Source organism: Triticum urartu, chromosome 3 (assembly GCF_003073215.2).
Source record: "Triticum urartu cultivar G1812 chromosome 3, Tu2.1, whole genome shotgun sequence".
Lineage (NCBI taxonomy): Eukaryota > Viridiplantae > Streptophyta > Magnoliopsida > Poales > Poaceae > Triticum > Triticum urartu.
This window is the reverse complement of record NC_053024.1, coordinates 458157971-458173278: the sequence shown is the minus strand read 5'-3', so window position 1 is coordinate 458173278 and position 15308 is coordinate 458157971. Positions and strand designations below refer to the sequence as shown.

At 44.3% G+C, this 15308-nt stretch overlaps 1 protein-coding gene across 1 annotated transcript; it reads left to right on the top strand.

The window, feature by feature from the left end:
• Window positions 1-500: 500 nt before the first annotated feature.
• Window positions 501-10600, top strand: LOC125544325 (ribokinase-like). The gene is made up of 5 exons (XM_048707964.1): window positions 501-1156; window positions 6666-6851; window positions 9584-9779; window positions 9867-10007; window positions 10402-10600. The coding sequence occupies exons 1-4, from the start codon at window positions 554-556 to the stop codon at window positions 9965-9967; spliced, it is 1086 nt and encodes a 361-aa protein (XP_048563921.1). The 5' UTR covers window positions 501-553; the 3' UTR covers window positions 9968-10007; window positions 10402-10600.
• The last annotated feature ends 4708 nt before the right edge of the window (window positions 10601-15308 follow it).

The following is a 15308-nucleotide window of genomic DNA, read 5'->3' as shown; positions in this document are numbered from 1 at the left end:
TGCAAAAAAGACCTGCATGCATGCGTATTCGAGCGAGCTGGGCACATGTGGCAGTCAGTGCACATTTGACATCGGTTGACTCGGGCCAGATCAGCACATACGTACACAAAACCGTATATTGGACTGTAGATGACCCTTTAGAGTAAGTTTGGTGACTATATTGCGGGTATTTGTAATCACAAGGACTAAAGCTAACGCCAACGCAAGTAAATGGACCTGTAGTGGTTTTTTCTCAATTTATAATTATACCTATTCACTCCTCTTTAGGTTTTATGTGTATCCTTCCACAAAGTACGTCGCGTTGCAAGGAGAAGGAACATTGCGTCACGTTACAAGAATTTTTTTATTGAAAATTCTTCATCCGCGTCAGTTATTCTGAACTGAGGGAGCTGTATTTTTTTTCCAACAAAGTACTCCATCTAGCAATTCGGAAAGAGAAGCAATCTGATCCAAACAATAATCTGCCAAGTCATCGTCGTTATCTCACGGTAATCTCAACTGAAACAACTCCTCTCTAGACACTGCTGTTGACTCCGCCGTTTTCTCAACCCACATGGCTCTCGAAGCGCGCCTCCGCCTCCCGCTCGCCGGGCCAACTCCGGCCACCGCTTTCCTCTCAGGATCCAACCCCAAACCCAGTCACATATCCTTCTCCCTCAAACCCGCCTCCACTTCTCTCTCCGCCGCCAATGCGCCGCCGCCCATCGTCGTCGTGGGCTCCGCCAACGCGGACATCTACGTCGAGGTCGACCGTCTCCCTCTTGTCGGCGAGACGGTTGCCGCGAGTGCCGGTCACAGCCTCGCCGGCGGGAAGGGCGCCAATCAAGCTGCCTGCGGGGGGCGGCTTGCGCTGGGGCCCACCTACCTCGTGGCGCGCGTGGGGGACGACGCCAACGGGCGCCTCCTCGAGGGGGCACTCGCGGACGCCGGCGGCGTCCGCCTCGACCGCGTCGCTCGCGCCCCCGGCGCGCCCTCGGGGCACGCTGTTGTCATGCTCATGCCCGACGGGCAGAACTCCATCATCATCGTTGGCGGCGCCAACATGGAGGGCTGGGCACCGGAGGTCGACCAGGAGGACCTGGACCTGATCCGGCAGGCCGGCGTGCTACTGCTGCAACGGGAGATACCCGATTGGGTCAACATTCAGGTCGCTCAGGTAGTTGCTCTAGCCCTTTCCGCTTATATACCCACTTTTGAGGTCACATTAGATTGAATTTTATGGTTCCTAAAAAAGATGAATTTTATGAGGGTTGGAATTCTTTCTCTGATAATGAAGACATGATTCAATTGAAGTTCTATTCTTTTTGTGCATTTGGGTAATTGCTTTCACTTAGTATTTGGTTGATTACTACTCCTATAGTCCCTCTGGAGATTTGCTAATGGCTTCTGGCTTGGCAATGTAAGGACACACGAGGAGAAAAAATATTGTGGTTGTTAACTTAGATTATTGGGAATGTTAAAAAAAATCTGACGTCAGATTTTTAAGCATGGCAAATTATGTTGTCGCGAGGATGACAATTTCCTGTAGCAAGTATGGCAAATCTTGGCAAAAAACTGAACATTGCAAGGATTTGCCATGCTTGCTAAGGGAAATTGCCATCCTTGCGACAACATAATTTGCCATCTCAGGTGTTCGATTTGCTATGCTAGAAAATCTGACGTTTGATTTGTAGAGAAATCCTAGATTATTTTGTATTTATTGCATTAGCACAGATCAGTAGCTTGTGCTGCTGTGAAGCAATAATTCATGTGTCGAATGTTCTTAATTAGTTGGAATTAGCCCTTTTGATTTAGTTAGACCTGTGAATGTTTTGATGTGTTCTCTTCTTTGGTTTGCGATTCTGATCCGGTGCCTTCAACTGGACCAAAGGAGCAACGATACTAATTTGTGATACATCATGAACATGACTTAGATATTCCCTGAGTGGAATATACAGTCTCTTTTATTTGCCAAATGTAGTGGCCAGCATATTTTCAAATACGGTAATTTGTGCAAAAATGATGGAACAAGATATAAAAATAAAGAACTTTAGGTCTCTTAAAGGTTGTGGGATTTTCATAGGAATATTGCAGGATTTTAATCCTTAGGAATTTCTCCAATAACGGCCATCTGGATCATAGGATTGAGGTTCTCAAAATTCGATGAAATGCAATCTAATCCCCCCTTCCATATGAATCTTAACATGAGCACAAACGTCATTTTATTTTTCCTTTCAGAAGTCCAATGCTCTCTCGCTACATTCCTCCAAAATTCTCGTGTTACTTTCCTTTACACCATCCAAAGGGGCATTACGTGGAAAATTTCTGTGTCCTGGGATCTTGTAGAAATCCATAACACATGACATCTTAATCCTGTGTTTCTCCTATTCTTATGTTTTCTAATTCCTTTGATCCAAATAGGCCTTCTAACACTATTAGTTAGTTTGATTCAAAAGATGATTAGCAAATGAATGACAGAAGTGGAAGCAAATCATAGGAAATAATTTCTGACAAGTGACACAGTTAACGATATTTAGAAAGAAACAGTTGACAGTGACGCCGCAGGGCTGGTCAAATGTGTGTCACTCCATGACCCATGCTCTCAAGCGTAACTACTCTACTACCTCTCTCCTAGAACGGGATAGAAAATGTGAGACTGGGTAGTCTCATTAACTAACAAAATGAAAATATGACAAGGTTAAGGGAAAAAATAAGTAAAAGCATTGAATGGTTCCTCGTAACCATGGGGTGAACATGGCTATGGTACAACTATTAAGGGAATATATATGATAACGTGAAATAAAAGTTTATTGTTGTAATAAACTAATAGCACAGATGGAAACCATAAGGTTATTTTCGTTCTGTTATTGTTGGGTATGATTTCTAAGATTTTCCAGTCCACACTTTCTCCTCAATCCTCGTTTAAAGGCCACTAAGAGTAGTTCCACACTAGAGCACTTGGCATGGGTACTCGCACATACACCCTCCGTCCGGAAATACTTGTCCAAGGAATGGATGTATCTAGATGTATTTTAGTTCTAGATACATCCATTTGTATCCATTTCTACGACAAGTATTTCCGGACGGAGGGAGTACTTTACTAGCACCGTGGTGTTGCCATCTCTTGTTTCGTTTGTGAATATTTCATTAGTTGAACAATTAGACTGGTCATGTCTGCGAAACTATTTCATTTTATTTTCGTCTATTGCAATGGTGTTTGGTTCCAGTCTGCAAGTCGGTATGAAAAAGAAAAGATGTTGATGAAGTGGTGGCCATTGTTGAAGAAGAGAGAAGTTGCAGTCCGGTAAGTTGCGTCACCGGAGGCAGCCAGCGTGACAAGATGAACAGGTGGTCGTCTGCGTGTCTCGTTCGTGTAAAGAGTCGGATGTTTGGATTAGGGGGTGAATGTTGGAGTAATCCAAACTGAAATTGTTCTAGTGCTAGTCCCGTTAGGATTAGTACTAGGATGCGACCAACGTGGCCGTATAATTAGATTAGGAAAAATACTAAGTTGAGTCCGGCTAGGACTTGGGCCTAGCTATCTAGCTGCGTTGGTACGAGTAGTACTAGGTCTTCTTTAGGTATATGTGTCAGGAGTATACCTAAGTCCAACGCAGCTAGATAGCTAGGCCCAAGTCCTAGCCGGACTCAACTTAGTATTTTTCCTAATCTAATTATACGGCCACGTTGGTCACATCCTAGTACTAATCCTAACGGGACTAGCACTAGAACAACTTCAGTTTGGATTACTCCAACAAATGGCGTCCACGTAGTACCACATCTATTGTTAATGGGTTGGGTGCTACAAATGTTACCAAACATCAACCCTAGGTACACAGACTCTGCGCGTGTGGCCTTGTAGGGGCTCACCGCACGAGGCATCTACTGAGGAGCATTTCGGGGCAGAATGTTGCCAAGGTCGTCATCCCTTTAGTAGTGTGTGTAGGGGGGAGGGGGTTGGGGTTACGCCCAACCCTTAGTGATGCACTGCCAATTTACCTCGAGTTAGATTAGCAAATAATACATGTTGGCCCGAATAGTAGCACTTCCGGGTTAACGCTTCTGAAATGAAGCTAGGGCTAAAACTCAAAACAATTGCTACACATGGGTGTGTGCCCCAGAGTGGATTGAGGTCTTAGTGAATTTGGCCTATAGGGCATTTTACACTAAATCTCGTAAAAAAATGAAGGTGCTTGCTGTCCAATGCCCACCTTTTTCGCTTAAGTGAATTTGTGTTGTGCTCTTGTCTTGCTGAACAGCTGAAATTACTACTCCCTCCGTCCGGAAATACTTGTCGAAGAAATGGGTAAAAATGGATGTATCTAGAACTAAAATGCGTCTAGATACATCCATTTCTCCGACAAGTATTTCCGGACGGAGGGAGTACTAAAATTAGTATTTATTTTATGTTTGAAATTTTTGGTCGGAATGAACCTTATATTGATGCTCATTTACATTGCTCCTGATATCAAATGATTTTAGAGCAACATAGTTTCATGCATGTTTGTTTGAAATGACCAGCGTATAAGTTAGGATAGATCAGGGACTAGAATATTTGGCCTACCTGTGAGCTCTTTCGGTCTGGCCCACCTGGCCTACCAGCGTAGAAGTTAGGATATATCAGCGTATAAGTTAATTGAGCTGATATTTGGCCTACCTGTGAGCTCTTTAAGTCTGACCCAGCTACAATCAGCGTCTGCCACATGAGGCTCATGCTTCTAATCTGGATTATGAACAGATAGTCCGCTCTAGCTACTTTATAATTTGTGGTTCGTCCATACAGGAGGACCTTCATTTCCTCTTTGACAGCTGCAGTCCTGTGTTACTTAAACACCTAACGGTTCAGCAAGGGCAATCACATTGCCATCCACGACTTCATTGTTCCTTTTGTTGATCTGTTATGGACATCACTTTTTTTTTCTCGAATGCGCAGGAGAGCTGTGCATGATTATATTAAGAAGACAACCATGCTACATAAGCCCTCGCCGAACAAAACTAGAGTACGGCCATCGACCAAATAAACACTCACGGTCATATGCTACTAAGGCCTTTGGCCCCCGCCATAGCATCTCTAATGTCTTGCATGAGAATGTGTGTGTTGGTGTTGTTCTTGAACAAAAAAGGAAACAGTTTCAGCCTGAAATCTTTATTCATTGGTTAGAATTTACAGTATGTTGCTGCGTGTTAGTGCTTATTTACCTTTCCATGGCCTGGAGGTGCCAAAGGCCTATTTTTGTTTGACCCACTGATTACTTGGTCTGACCCACAACAAGAGCTAAGGGCCAGTTCTTTTGAGGTGCAGCTTATGCATAAGCTGCGATGGGAATAAGCCTCACAGAAGCTGCCTTGGAAATAAGTCCATGAGAATAAGCCATCCAGTTCTTTTGGGCTTTTGGCTTATTTTCACAATAAGCTGAAATAAGCTGCAAAAGAACTGGCCCTAAATGCCATCCTGGACTAGGTTTGTGGTCAGCTCAGACCCTCTGACATAACAAGTTTTTGAAGTGGAATCAGAGGAAAGTGGAAGCTTAACTCAGTGTGATTTTTTAATTCCACGCGGCCCTTTGTACCGACTTATGCATACGGTGTTTTACAATATTTACTTTGGCCCTAAACCATTCAGCCGGCTCTGGTTTTTGCTAATTAGAGGTTGTGGGCAAGTGGAAGGAGCATCCAAATATCTAATCTGTTTCACAGAACTCCATAGAGACAAAAGAGCTAAGGCTTGCGGCTGTAAGAAGAACCAATATCTCATCAATAAGGGTTCGATACTAATCTGGCCATGGAGAGGACAGCTAACTATCATGTGAAGGTAGCAAATTTTGGAGAAACTTAGTTGTGTGTATCTGTTATAATGGGAAATGTGTAGTCTTTGAATTTTTACTTTGTATTTCTTCCCATATTGGAAGGCAGTCTTCTAATTGCGTTCAGTAGAACCTTGACGCGTGGCTTACGTGCTGTCCAAGTTATGCAACTGGATATGTAGCTTTTAGGTATTGTCTAATATATATCTGCTAAGGAGTAGGTGGCCTATGTTATTGGAATTCAAAAGAAACTACAGTCATGTATTGTGACTTCAGATATAAAATGAAGCAGCTTGTCATTTGTTTGAGTTGCTTCCATTTCAGTCTGAACTCTGAATGTAATGGTCCCTTTGTCTGTGTGATTGAGTCCTCGGAGAAAAGCCTCCAGGAAAAGAGTTAGTGTCGCAGATGGAAGGATAGTTTTATTTCTAGTTCTTGATACCTCGAGCGTGATTCCATGCAGGTTTATGTGATTGCAAAATCTCATTAAATGCGTGATAATGCGTTCTGTCTTTTCTAGCTAATGATCTTAAAGATTCCATTCAGATCAATTACCCTGTTTGCCAAATAGTATTAGTATTTCATGTTGACATCCTTATATAACTGAATTTTTAAGGTTGTGCCAGAGCAAGTCTAGTCTTGATTATGGTTTTTATCTGTTGTGTATCTATACAACTGTGTAAAGTAGATTGGAAATGCAGGAACCACCTTGTGTCTTTCCCTTTTATTCATGTTAAGATTACAGGGGTTCTTTTGTGGAAAATTTCAAACTTTTGTAAAATAGGTTGTTGGAAATGCAGGAACCACCTTGTGTCTTTGCATTTTATGCATGCTAAGATTTGAGGGGTTCTTCTGTAACAAAATTTCAAACTTTTGTTTCAGGCGGCAAAAGGTGCAGGTGTGCCTGTTATTTTAGATGCAGGTGGGATGGATGCTCCTGTCCCCAGAGAACTACTCGAACTGGTGGACATTTTTAGTCCAAATGAAACAGAGCTAGCACGTTTGACTGGGATGCCTACCGAGACTTTTGAACAAATCAGCCAGGCTGCAGGAGCATGCCATAAAATGGTGAGTTGTCTAAATCAGTTTTTTTATGTAGTTTGTTTCTCTGCATTTCTTCTATATTCAATTATAACTTCTAAGTTTGGCAACGAAGTTTTTAGAGAACCATGGTAATTGAAAACCACAGTATTCAGATGTGCACACAACGAATACTACAGTTTCTTGAAACCATGGTTTTTCTCAGTTTTAGCAAAACTACCTAGGTGTTTGGCTGGTGTTGCTATACTACAGACCGATTGTAACGCTGGGTGACATCTGAAACTCACTGAGCTACATGACCTAACGGCCGCCGGGTGCATGCAGCTTCTACGCACAAGGTCAGCTCGTCCGCACCTATGTAGCACATTTGCGTACTGCTATGCTAACTAGGCAGGCGCAAGAAACAGATCGATCAGCCGGCCTTCAATGGCTGGATTAATTTAACCATGGGGTGCATGATTAATCAAGAGCCTGTGGCAACTTAAGTTCATTAATCAACTAGATTGAAGTAATACAATCCTAGGAGCGTGTTGCTATCATATGTCTATACGTGCATGTACTCTTGGAGGCGGACCAAAATTCTTTGTGCGTGTATGATGCGCCATTTATACTGAATCAGCTACCTAGCATATATATCCGGTTGCATACAAGTGTTCTTCTAAAGGACCAATCGATCTAATCAGTGCGCTACTAGTCCGAAATTAATCGACAGCTAAGGACTCCATGGAGAAGCGTGCAAGATCACTAGAAACTAATCAGTGTTGTAATCCCATGCAGCGGCGTCATATCTAATATATATGCCACCCCTTGTAGCAGTCTTGCAATCAGACTGGACAGATGGAGGAAAATTAGGAGACGATCACAGCTAATATTCTTATCTCAACGTAGATGGCAACGTCAAGTGCACTTTCTCTCTGTTCTGTTTAGAAAAAAGAGGTCTAGACCACTTTTTCAAATACTTTGAAAATACCACAGTTTTTATAATACTCTCTCCGTTTTTATTTACTCTGCATATTAGAGTTGACTGAAGTCAAACGTCGTAAAGTTTGACCAAGTTTGTAGAAAACAATATAGACATTTATCATAATAAATCTATACGATGTGAAAGTACATTCAATAATAAATCTAATGTTGTTGATTTGTTATTGTATATCTTAATATTTTTGTTTATAAACTTGGTCAAAGTTTGTAAAGATTGACTTTGACCAAAGCTAATATGCGAACTAAATAAAAACAGAGGGAGTATTATGGTTTACAAAACTTCAGTTTTTGTTGAAGCCAAACTCATCAAAGTATTCAAAACCAAGTTTTTTTTTCCAGAAACCACGGTATTCTAGAAAAACTACAAAAATACTTTGCATCCAAACGCACCCCTAATTGTTGCTCTTTTGTTTCTTTTGATTAGCCATGACTAGATCCTAATATCTTTATTTAAGAAACTTCAATTAATGATGTTGTGTTATGGCATTTATCTGATAATAGCCATCTCTAAAGAATGTGTTCCTTTCCTTCCATTCTCCCTTCGCGTAGGTCTGTGCACGTGTGTTTCCCGTACACCTATTAGGAGTGTTGACTCTTACTGTTCTATACAAGTTTTCAAGTTAACACTCCTATGTGCTGTCCAAGTCTGCGTACAAGTGAAATTTGCGATTTGCAAAACTGTACAAACTTTGGATCTTTAGTTCCTACCCGCAAATCGGCTGCTAGTTACACAAATTATTATAATTCAGCAAGCTCCTGTAGTCATTTATAGTTTTGTACACTTTGGCTACTCTGTGATAGTGGTCCAACAAGTACTTTTCGTGAATGGCAGTGGGGAGCTGCTTGAAGCGAATTACAAATTAAGTACACAGGAAAGAGTAATCAGTTAAATTTCTTGTGCTCAGCGACGTGTTGGAGGGGGCATGGCCCTCCCTGGTAGGCCCTAAGCATGAGGAACGGCCCTAAGCTATGTAGTTGTAATAATTCTTGCATGTGTACAAGAAAACAGATTTTTTGTATCTCTAACAAACCGGCAGAGCGTACGTATGCTATTTTGATTTGAATGCCAATCCCATGGCAGTGGCTTGTAGATAACATTGGTAGCGCAATCTGAAAAATAACAACAGCATCTGATCACAGAATGGCCATTCGCCAAAAGTTCAGAATGTGTTCATAATCAAGGTTGGCCCATGAAATCTTTGTGCTTAATTCACTGGAAAATCGGAAAAGCAATATCTGATGTTTTTTGTTTGATGCTGTCTGGTCTGATGCCATAGCATAGATAAGTCTAATTGCTTCTTGTGTGTCCATAGCCACAATTTTATGGCAGGCAGTGTATTTGTCAGGATATTGAAGTAAGAAAAGAAGTGTAGCGCATAATTGATATATTTTCCTCTTTTTACAGTCACAAAGCGATGAAGTTGCAGACGTCTGTGTTGTTATATGTTGATAGCATTTGCCCCTATTCCCACTTCATGGCTTTCCATTACCATGTTTCAACAGTATATGGGCTTCATATTCCACTTTAAGCTGCCAGTACGAGGATTTGATTTACAACTAATTGTTTTCCTGTCAATTCCCTGTTTTTGTTTACCTTATATTGTGGTTTCTTTACGATAACATGTTCAAATTGTACTCTTTTGTTTGCTATAAAGGCTAGCAGTTTCCACTTGATATATTCCATCGGCGAGATGCATTGCTATTTAAATCTTCTACGGAAGCTCTGAATGCATTGAACCTTATGGTAGGAGGACATTGATGCTATTTCCTGCATGCAGGGTGTGAAAGAAGTTTTGGTTAAACTTGGGTCACAAGGATCTGCTCTGTTTGTGGAGGGAGAGGAGCCAATTAGGCAGGCGATAATACCCGCCACAGAAGTAGTAGACACCACCGGCGCTGGTGACACCTTCACCTCAGCTTTTGCTGTAGCTCTGGTGGAGGGGAAGCCCAAGAAAGAGTGCATGCGATTTGCTGGTACTAAAAGCACCCTCCAGTCAAATTGTTGGTTCTGATCTATTGTTGACATGTTGATTTGAGTTTCTTCTTCTTCTTGCATTTCAGCTGCCGCTGCCTCACTGTGTGTTGGAGTGAAGGGAGCCATTCCCAGCATGCCTGACAGGGAAACCGTGATGAGCCTTCTAGAATCTGTGCAAGCTGAATAACCGGAGAAACGGTGACTTTACCCTATTCATCAGCAATAATGTGAGCTGTTAAGCTTCAATCTCCTCTTTCGGTTCATTTATTTCGGGTATCTATATATATTTGTAGCCCCGTAAGTTATGGTAGAGGAAATAAGAGAAAATGCCATTCCTCGCGCCGCCCTCCGTAGAAACAGAAACACTGGTTCAGGAGTTCTAGGTCTGCTGTTTTTATAGCCATTCCCTGTTGCTATGCCATAGCTTTTTCTATTGTTATTAGGCATCGCCCGTTATCCTTCTCGACCTAATTTTTTCCCGTTGTTAGAAGTCATTAAACTTCACAAAACCGCCATGCCCTGAATGCAGGAATTGCTTTTGCTGTGAAACACTGGTGACGGTGAAGGGGGTTAGTAAGGTATCACTGTCTGGCTCAAATCTAACAAGCATTCCTTTGGCAGGATCGGCTAAACATCCGACGGAGCTCCCCCGGAACCCTCGTGTGCTGCCCCCGGCCCAGTAACGTGCTAGTTAGTGGTGGTCTCTAAATGGAAACGCATTTTCCGGGGCCTATGCCGAGCAAATCCCGCACCCTCGAAATAAAAAAGGACACCTGAATGGTTTCACTTCAGAGAGATAGAATGAGCAGTTTCAGGTTTGGCCTGGCGCTGATGAGCTTTCCGAACTCCGACGGCGACTCCGGCACGGGTCAATTCATGATCTTATTGTTAAGCCGGGCCGATGTTAACCGCTCGCTGCTATCGACGGCCATCATCCGTCTTTTTCGATCCAGTCGTGGCCCGCTGCCGATCGCCGTCGCGCAGGCCCATCGGCGCGGTTCACTCCCTCTCACCGCCAACGGTGAAAGATCTCGCCGCTGCACCGTCGCTGCCGGAGAAACGACGCATGGCTCGACTGATTGACTGCTCCTAGCTAGTAAGATCGTCCAGAATCCAGTAGCCCAGCAACGTTTTTGCAGCTTCCGGGGGATCTGATCGTATCTGATGACGTACGCGTCGTCCGTCCGTCGAATCGGACGTTCGATGTGCCTCGCCGTACCCGTACGACGCCGACGGCCGGCATTTTCTCGACGAGCCCACCGACAGCAAACGTTCCTCACGGCCTTCTGTTTTTCCTCCTCCTCCTCCCAACTTCCTTCCCTTGTCTCGCTTTCCGGGAGTATTCCCGGAACGACCGTCCCTGGGAGGGAGATAATAATAATATGTTTGTGTTTGTGGCTACTGCTGTGACGGAGCCATCGCACGGCCGCTCGCCATTAAGCTCGTCCGGGACGGTACCGCGGCTGATGGCGTCGTGGTGGTGGCGGAGGCGGCGGCGGCCACTTTGAGTCTTCCTCAAGGCTGCAACCTGAAACGAAACCAACGGATGGATGGGTGGATGGCTGGATCGCTCAACAAAGGCGACGTCGCTTTCGCAGATGGCTTAGCAATCCAGCTTCCTCTCGCTATGCAACACCGTCCGAATAGTTAATGCACGTGTCTTGTCACGTCTAATGAATCATATATATATATATATATATATACGCAAAGCTACCACACACACACATGCTTCCGTGCCGCGATCACATACATACCTCTGCAGCAGTAGCAGCACGAGAGTAGGAGTAGTACTATACGGGTGACCAAGGGGAAAGACATACTTGACCGTAGCAGAGATGTATGTAGGTCCATCTCGATCTTCTCGGATATCGATCCCACTGGCATTTTCTCTTCTTTTTGCATGACTCAGGGCAGAGTCAGAGTCAGATTGGCCGGGCCGGTCAAGAAGTGCGATGCGAGACCGACCTTCCTTTCTAGCAGAGCAGCCGCCGGCCATGTCGTTTGGAAGTATGCAGCGGGGCGATGGCCGGAGTTATAACGGTGGCCTTGACTTCCCTTGCGTTCAAAGCTACTCCTACATGCCTCTGTCCAACCAGTTTGTTCAAGCTAAGCCAATCAATGCACGACGTGACGCCTGCGGTCCATCCTGCCTGCTCCCTTTTTTATACTGTACCCCTCAAATAATTCTCAACTTACCCCCATACAGTTCCGTTACACACGCAGGAAATGTATAGTCGGTTTCGCTTTGCGTATACGATCTCTGTACGATAGTAAAATCCTGCATCCAATATTGATCTGCCCACTTGATCCAAGGCTGATGGACTAGTGTTGTACGCCCATCGTCTGAAAATTCGTCGTACGTGTAGCGGGGCTCATGGTCATGGACAAAAGAAGACCAAGATAACTCGCAATTTAGCTAGTCCCAAGATTCAAGTATTTGATCAACAGTCAGAGCATATTACTTTGGAAAAGTACATAATAGTGAATGGTATTGAGCGAATGTTTCCTGGGAGTGGTTTTTAGGAAAGGCTCTTTTGAGAGTCCAATCCCGTGCGCAAATCTCAAAGCGATCACAACATAGCAATCCCCGTTCGCTTTCATGCCTCCTCCTGAGCGAACGATGTAAACCTTCTCTCTCATGCACCCTCCCTAACGAATGATGCCGTGTGTAGCATGGCACTCCCCTAACTATGAGTATTATGTCAATTACTGGAATCATTATGACAACTTCTCTGCGTAGCATGACAATTTCTGAACATGTGCGCAACTTTCCCTTTTCTTAGCCTGCCAATTCTCTCTTTGCAGCATGGCAAAACCCTGAAACGCATGGCAATTTTCTCTGTTACAACGTGGCAAATCCCTAAAACGTATGACAATTCGTTCTGCTATAATATGTCAATTATCACGGCAAATCTATCTGCCATAGCATGGCAAATCTCTCTATTATAGCATGCCAATTCCTAAACATTCCCTGGGAGTGATCTCTTGAGGAACACTCTTTGATCGAATGAGCCTCCCAGAGTGAAAGATCGTTCGCGCCAGGGAGGGCACGTTAGAATCACAAAAGTAATACCATTGTTTTTGTTTTTTCCACGGTACTAATTTCCCATCGCCGTTTAGTTACTTTTGTATCAGAACACCTGCATTTTATTTGTCGGTTCTGGTCAAGCTTGAATGGTATCTTATAAATATAAAAAAAACAGGAGGAATACAAATTAATCCTAATTAAAATTGTGAAATTCTTTAGCCAAGAACTGATCAAAGCAGTACAGCTAGTGCTCACCAAATTAATACTATATATACACCTTTCTCCGGTGAGTATTATATTATGTTACTGTATGTGCTCCTGCTCAAGTTGGACATCAAGAAGGCTTTTGATTCAGTTAGATGGGAATATTTTCTCGACCTATTACAGAGGAGAGGTTTTCCTTTGAGGTTTCGTGAGTGGATCACGGCCCTTCTTCGGACATCTACATCGAGGGTTCTTCTCAATGGTGTTCCTGGCAATCCTATCCAGCATGGGCAGGGCCTCCGGCAGGGGGACCCAGTGTCTCCCCTTCTGTTTGTCCTTGCTATTAACCCCCTTCAGCAAATCTTGGACGTGGCAACAGAGAATGGAGACCTACACAGATTACGTGGCCGTGGTGCCCGCCTTCGCACCTCCCTATACGCGGACGACGCTGCCATATTCTTGGTGCCTATCAAGGAGGATGTGGATATGCTTGCCACCATACTTCAAAGCTTTGGAAACGTCACCGGCCTAGTTACGAACATTAACAAGAGTTTGGTGGCCCCTATTAGATGCTCCAATGTCGACCTTGACATGATTCTGGGTGCCTTCCCAGCGGTCAGAGCTTAGTTCCCCTTGCGATACCTCGGCCTTCCGCTATCCATTCATCGTTTGCGGGTTGTCGACTTCCAGCATTTGTTTGATAAGATTGCTGGAAAGATCATGATTGGCCAGGGAAAGTACATTACGATGGCTGGGAGGAGCATGTGGGTAAAGTCAGTTATCACTTCGCAGGCCATCCACCACCTCACTTCGCTTGTGGTGCCCAAAGGAATGATGGCATCCATCGTCAAGCTGCAGCGGGCTTTTCTTTGGGGAGGCACGGATAAAGTTTCTGCAGGCAAATGTAAGATAAGATGGGAGAAAGTTTGTACGCCCAAGGACATGGACGGCCTAGGCATCCTGGACATGGAAAAATCCGCACGTGCCTTACGGCTCAGATGGCCTTGGTTGGTTTGGAAGGACGCGGAAAGAGCTTGGGTTGATTTGGGGCATCCGTGCGATGAAGAGGAAATGGCTCTATTTTATGAGTGCACTTCCATCACTGTTGGCAACGGGCAAAGGGCCTCTTTCTGGCACTCCCCTTGGCTTGGGGGTCGCAAGCCAAAAGACATCGCTCCCTCCATTTTTGCAATTTCCAAACACAAGAATGACACCATCCATAGGGCTTTGGATCTCAACAAGTGGATTGCCAACATCAACACAAACTCTGGGCTCACAATTCAGCACATCCTTGAATACTATGAGCTTTGGGTTGGATTACGAGAGGTCTTCCTTGATGAGGGGGTGGATGATGAGATTGTTTGGAAGCTTTCGCCTTCCGGTGAGTACACGGCATCGTCGGCTTACAAAGCTCAACTCGACGACTCCACTACATCGAAAATGAAGTCTGCAGTGTGGAACAATTGGGCGCCGCCAAAGCACAAATTCTTTGCTTGGCTTATCATTCAAGACCGTGTTTGGACGGCGGACAGGCTTCAACGGAGAGGATGGCCAAATTGCGGCCTATGCCAGTTATGCAAGAGGGAGCCAGAGACGGCGGCACACATCATCTTCCGCTGTCGATACACGGTACGCATTTGGACGGAGATCAAGACTTGGATGGGTTTGACCGATGTGGACATCATCGACTGGAGTAACTTCAACAGCGTCAACGATTGGTGGCATCACATGGTAGGCGTCAATGGCAATGTGAGAAAGGGCCTCGCATCTCTCGTCATGTTGGTTTCATGGGAGATTTGGAACGAGCGGAATGCGAGAGTATTTAGGATGGTCCTCCATGCCAAATGTAATCACGTCTAGAATCAAGGCGGAGGTCAGACTTTGGGGGTTGGCAGGTGCCAAACGGCTGAATTCTCTTATGCTACGAGAGTAGGCTTATCGGTTTCGGGCGTCTACGGGCGGTCGGTCATGTAATTCAAAACTCTTCTTAATTAATGAGATGAGGTAAATTTTTTGCCTCCGTTTTGGAAAAAAAATGTTACTGTATGTTGTATTGGTGTTGACGTACACGTCTATTGGATGTGGACTTTGAACACGAGTCTACGCCGTAGAATTTATATTTTGTGCCGGAGAAAAAGAAACGCTCCATCGATCGCGGCATGCAAGTTGGTGCACACCTTGCACCTTGGCCTTTAATGCTTTTGACCTTCTAGACTAGTAGCTAGTCCGGTTCTGGTAGCTATCAGCAGTTCAGCACTGCCCAATGTTGCGTCCCAGGACTTCCAACCTGATTAAC